Source organism: Zootoca vivipara, chromosome 10, assembly GCF_963506605.1.
Source record: "Zootoca vivipara chromosome 10, rZooViv1.1, whole genome shotgun sequence".
Lineage (NCBI taxonomy): Eukaryota > Metazoa > Chordata > Lepidosauria > Squamata > Lacertidae > Zootoca > Zootoca vivipara.
The window spans coordinates 16,273,600-16,279,599 of NC_083285.1; the positions used below are offsets into that span (position 1 = coordinate 16,273,600).

Below are 6,000 nucleotides of genomic sequence, written 5' to 3' on the forward strand. Positions count from 1 at the left end.
CCATAACTATAAATGGGAACTATGGCTAATACGATTTGTGCTTACGATGTTTTCAGGGTGGTTATACACTTGCAATACCATCTGCTCCTGCAAAATGTTTTTGGGCAGTGACTGCTGCTTTTTTGCAGTAGTGCATGTCCCGTAGTTTCCTTCTAAAATCCGTTAACTTTTCTTCTTCTTTGGCAATCACTCGTAGCCTGATACTTCTGTAGTGCAAGAGTGCCCACCCAGATGTAAAGAATGTGGTAACATCTGGAAAGCATTGCAGAACTAATAAAACAGACTCCACCAAAATGCACTATTATTCTGTCGAAGTTTGTTACAGAATACATCTGCAAAAAACAAAACACAAATACCAGTCTGGAGGGCCTCTTTTGAGATGGAACACCTGCTTCAACTCTTTTGTCAATGGTTTGTGAATTCAGACACAACAGCAAACCAAAGTTGGCACAAACTCACCAGCTTCAGCCTGTAATTTGATATCCCGGTTTGGCAGCCCCTCACAAACCAACAGTAAGTTCAGACATAAGAAAAAAGCATGGTTGACCATGAATGCAGCTTACTTATACCCATGGTTGTGCTACCGGTACTCAGAAGCCAGCCTCAATTAGTTCAATGGGACTTATTCAATAGTAAATGTGTATAGGCTTTCACCCATAGTAATTTATATCAAAGGAAGCCGAGGGTAGTCAGATGTTGTTGGACTACAACTCCCATCATCCATGCCCATTGGCCATGTTGGCTGGGGCTGATGGGAATCCAACAACAGCTGGATGGACCTATGTCGGCTAGCCCCAATTTACACGGTGAAAATGTATTACCGGTATCTGCCAGAAGTTGAGCATCTTGGCATGCGTTTAATATGCAGAAAAACAGATTGAGCGGCCCTGGAATCCTATTAGAGTTCAGTCACTTACAGGTATCGATCCTGTGTATTGATAGGCTAACAGATTCTGCAAATGCCGTAATTGTGAAAAAATATGTATGCACTAAATTAAATTGGCGGATAACTGTGCTAATGTTCCTTTTCACAGGTCTCAAAACTCTCAGAGTGGATAGGAAGTAAACTAACTCCTTTGGGATCCCTGCCCATATGGCTGACTATCCTCATTTCATCACTGATTGTCACCACAATAACTGAAGTAGCCAGCAATCCTGCCACTATCACAATATTTTTGCCTATCCTAGCCCCTTTGGTGAGTAACCCTTCCAAGAAACTGGTTTGGTTTGCCCATTCACAAGTTGTTAAAGATGAGTAAAAAGATGGAGTTTCCACCCTTTCAAAACATGCTCTGAAAGGGTGTCTGTGTGTTTGACTTAGTGAGCTGGGAATATCGAACCAGAGAGTGGTAGTTCAGTTAATTCTAGATTAAAGAGTATGATGTTGTGTATAGGTGTTCTATGGAAGCAGAAGGGAGTAATAATAAAAGATGCATATCTCCTATGGATCTTAAGCGATAGCAATGCATCGAATATAAAGCATCAGTAATTATGTCCCACTGCATTCAGGGAAGCATGCCTCCCCAATGCACAAACCGTAATACTGTCAGGGTTGCGGGTTTCTTTTCTGTGTGCCTGTATTCACTTTGCCTCTATAAATCCAATTATATTTTTAAAGACTTTAAATCCCACACATCATAGGGTCATCATGGCTATTTTAGCTATGGGCTATTGCAAGGTGCTCTGCTCCTCAGCCTAGTAAAGTGGAGGAATGTATGTATATATGTTCAGGGTCCTTTAAATACTTCAGTTAACATTATGCGTTCGTGCAGCCCCAGAAGCCAGGGGCAATGGCCAGAGGCAATGGTGGAGCTTGTAGTCTAGCTGGCACTACCTGGTTCCCCATGTCTGCTTTTGTGATCGCACCTTTGGTTCTAGCTTGCATTTTAATTCCGACTGTCTCAGATATGTGCTTCTTTCCGTGAATGTGAACCATGACTTCCTGTTTCCACCTCTAACAGGCTGAAGCCATCCATGTGAACCCCCTGTATATATTGATCCCCTCCACCCTCTGCACTTCGTTCGCATTCCTTCTACCTGTAGCAAATCCGCCCAATGCCATTGTATTTGCATATGGTCACCTGAAAGTTATCGACATGGTAAGTCGAGGGCAAATAACACACACCATGCTGACTTCTTTTGTAATAATAAGAGTAATAATAATAGCATCCTTTTCCGGCGTGCTCAGAACCCTTATTATACATCATTTCAGTTATTCTTAAGGAAGTAAGAACAGCCCAGTAATCTTAGCTTGTTCAGCATCTTGCTTTCCACAGACACCGACCAGGTGCCTCTAGAAAGTCCATGAGGAAGGCCTGAAGACAATAGTCCTTTCCTATTGTTGCTGTCCGGAAACAAGTCGTCACGGTGCTTGTTTGGCTACTTCTGAGAAACTAGTACCACAGCCATTCTATCTTTAAGACTTTTATTTTGCCTGATATTTACAATGTGATTCAGTATCGAGAATACATGTCCGATCAGTCTGACGAAGATTCTCCCAATGCCTGTCGTCTGCTCCTCCCCCAGCATAATAAGCGTGGGGTTCCTGCCCTCCTCCCTTTGCGCCTGTGCGCCTTGGAAAGTCTCAAGTCAGGCATGAACTTAAAAGGGCGAGGCCTCTCCCCGCTGGACACTTCCCCTGATCCCTCCCCCTGATATCCTGTCTCAGGTTGCAGTAAGGGCTCTAGGGTGCTGCCTGAGCCAGGGTGCCTCTCTTCTGCCATTGTCAGGGAATGTTCACTGCTAGAACAATCTCTGACACAAGTACAGTGGTACCTCTACTTACAAATAACTCTACTTACAAATGTTTCTACTTACGAACGGAGCTCCGTCCACCATCTTGGATGCGGTTTAGATAGGATTTTTTTCTACTTACGAAATTTTAGACAGGGTTGCTTCGACTTACGAATTTTTTCTCCCAATGCATTCCTATGGGATTCAACTTACAATTTTTTTCTACTTACGAATGTGCGTTCGGAACACATTAAATTCGTAAGTAGAGGTACCACTGTATTCAGGTTCCGCACAGCCATCACGACTTACAGCCCATCACACACCCATCTGTCGTGAATTTGTCTAAAAACCATCTAGGATGTTTATTTACTTACACACACCACCTTTCCTCTAAGCAACTCTAGGCAGAATACATGGTTCTCCCCAGTGGCTTGTGGTCAGTGGACTAGGCTAGTCCCCTAAAAGTTCCCAGTAAATCAGAGTAGAGAAGGCGGCGCAATGCTCCAAGGGGATCCAAGAGCCCTCCTGCCACCTTCTCAAAGCATGTCCAGCTTTGGGAAGGAGGTGTGATGCTCACATGCAACATCTCCCCACCACCACCACAATTGCACTTGCAAGCTGGCACCTCTGATCCTAACTGTTCCCCTACGGAAAATTTCACTGCATGCCACTGTTTTTCTCGTCCTCTTGTCACAACAACCCTGTGAGGGGGATTAGGCTGAGGTTTAGGCAGCCCAAGGTCACTCAGTAAGCTGCATGGTTGGGTACAATTTCAGCTCATGTCTCTGTAATACTAGTCCATCACTCTGGTCCAGGGGTGGGGGACCTTTTTGGCTCTGTGGAACATCCTCTGTATCACATCCTTGCCTCATGAGAGACCTAGTGGCTTGTCTGGAGGGTGGGTTAGAAGAAGGGGGAAAATATGTTACCCAATTGTATATGTGTTTTTGTTCTGTTAATATGCAAAATTAATAAAAATTATTATAAAAAATAAAATAAAACCGTCTGATGGGTTCGTGACCACTCTGAGATTTGAACCTGGAATTTTCTAGTTTGCAGATCGTAACTGTGGTGCAAATTGTGGTTTGCAAGATTTCTTGATCAAATTGTGGCTTTCTGTTTCAATTGGTAAAAAGATTCTCTCCTTACTCTCCCCCCTTTCTTTTAGGTAAAAGCCGGTTTGGGCATCAATATCATCGGAGTTGCTGTTGTCATGCTTGCTGTCATGACATGGGGGGTGCCCATGTTTGAACTCAATACATATCCTGGTTGGGCGCCTGCTATTGCTAACAGAACTGGACTTTAAGAATGGAGTAGCAGCTTCTTTTCCTCGATCCGCCTTCCTATGGTGTGACCTGTACAGTGCACTACCACTATCGGCCTAGGCTGTGCTGTGCTTCTTGTTTTACTCTTCCCAAGGATTGACACTTCTGCACTGAAGACGGTAAACCAAGACTCTTGCAGTCTCGATACCGCAGTGGCAAGTGAGTGTGTGCCAGTGTGTGTGCCAGTGTCCCATCAGTTTGGATTTCAGGGTTGGGAAGTTTGCAACGGCGGTTTTGCACATTCATTATGAGTGCTGATTTGCCCCTGTTTTTAGGGTCACCAAATAATGTAGGTTTATGACTATAGGGGTGCTGGGATAAGAGCGTGGTGGGTGGGTGGACAGATTGCTGGGTCAATAGATTTTAAAATGCTGGAAGGCCATTATTTTAAGCTTACGGCCAATGTGTCTTCCAGTCCCAACATGTGCACTGAAGCATTCTACGAGTGCCTTATAAGTCAGGGCTACACGATCACTTCACGTGGAGCATGTTGTGCCGTACACTTGTTCCATGTAAGCCTACTTGCCCGGGGATGGTTGCTGCTGGAATGTGATAGGAAGATCTTTTCCAAGACGATCAATGAATGATTGAAATTTCAGATGATCATGCAGTGGGAAGAACTACCCATCGGCCAGAGAAGAGGCAATTTGCATCTCTGCCTCCTTACCACGCATGGCTGTTGGGTTGTGTGGCTTTGGGAATTGCGTGTGTGCTCATTGCAATCTATTTTAAACTTTTTAAACTATTTTAAATGACGAAGATCTAGGTGTGGTAACTAGCATGTTCTGCACTGTAAGCTAGACAGTCACGGGCATGAGATGATGAGAGAAACCATTGTGATCCAATGGGGAGTTTTGTATTGATTTTGTATTGTATTGATTCTGCCAGAATCAGTTCTGCCAGAATTAATCGTAGTAATAAATGTGCCAAAGTGTGAGACAATAGTATCCTTATTGCTGTATTTCGTGTGCTAAATATTAAGCACATTTTCTATTATTCCAAGGGTGGAATAGCTTGAGGGCCACATTCTGCTGTGGGTAACATGTCAGTGAAGGGGGGAGGGGCCCCAAAGTGGGCACAGCAATGCATGCGACATTTACCCTTGTACTGTAGACTACATTCCAGCCACACAAAAGCCAAGTAGGGTAGGGCACACATACTGTATCTCTCCATCCGCTGCCCAGGGATCATTTTTTAGACGGGCTCCCCTCTATTGCCTCCATAATGATGGGGAAGGCCTGTCGCTCAGAGGCAAAGGCATACATTACTCACAAAAAGTCCAAGGTCATCCCTCAACCTCTTTAGCTAGGGTTGGAAAAGACACCTGTTTAAAACCCTGGAGAATAGACCTGCAGACAAGTTGTCCGACTTGGTGTAAGGCACCTTAGCAGAGATGGCTCACCCTGTTCTGCATAGCATTCATATAGTAGTATGTGGGGACATAGGAAATGGGATTGGTGGGCCAGATCGGTCCACTGTAAATGGGGCAGGCAGCAGGGTAGCTTTCAATACATGAGGGTGTTGGCATTGCAGCAGATGTGAAGCTTCTCTGGTTTGAGGCTCTGCTCACCTGGATCAGAGTCAGAATCAGGACCAGCTTTTGTTTCCACATAGGACTCTATATGTGCAAGGCAGTCAAGGCAGGACTTCATATTACAACTGATGTCAAGATCACACTGGTGTTTTCTGCAACAAAGTTGTGGTGTGTGGAATAATGCATGCATGTGAATATTTTTATTTTATTATTACTGTTATTGTTATTATTACATCTGTGTACACCCTGACCTGACTCTTTGAGAAGATGTGGTTTGAATACTGTGGACTCAAACTGTTTTTAATCTTGCAACTCTCCAGGCAAATTTGCACCAGGTAAAAGAGTTCACAAACAACAGGATCCCTTTATCATTGTCATCTTAGGTCATATCAGAAAGTCCTGTTGCAT

General features: G+C 44.1%; 1 protein-coding gene across 2 annotated transcripts in view; it reads left to right on the forward strand.

The window, feature by feature from the left end:
* The window catches only part of SLC13A1 (solute carrier family 13 member 1), a 45,241-nt gene extending 40,991 nt beyond the window's left edge, over positions 1-4,250 (forward strand). For both annotated transcript variants that reach the window (XM_035127613.2, XM_035127612.2), the window contains exons 13-15: positions 1,035-1,196; positions 1,962-2,099; positions 3,902-4,250. In XM_035127613.2, coding sequence (XP_034983504.1) covers positions 1,035-1,196; positions 1,962-2,099; positions 3,902-4,039 — 438 coding nt within the window. In that variant the 3' untranslated portion in view covers positions 4,040-4,250. The remainder of the gene's footprint in view (positions 1-1,034; positions 1,197-1,961; positions 2,100-3,901) is intronic.
* Positions 4,251-6,000: the final 1,750 nt, after the last annotated feature.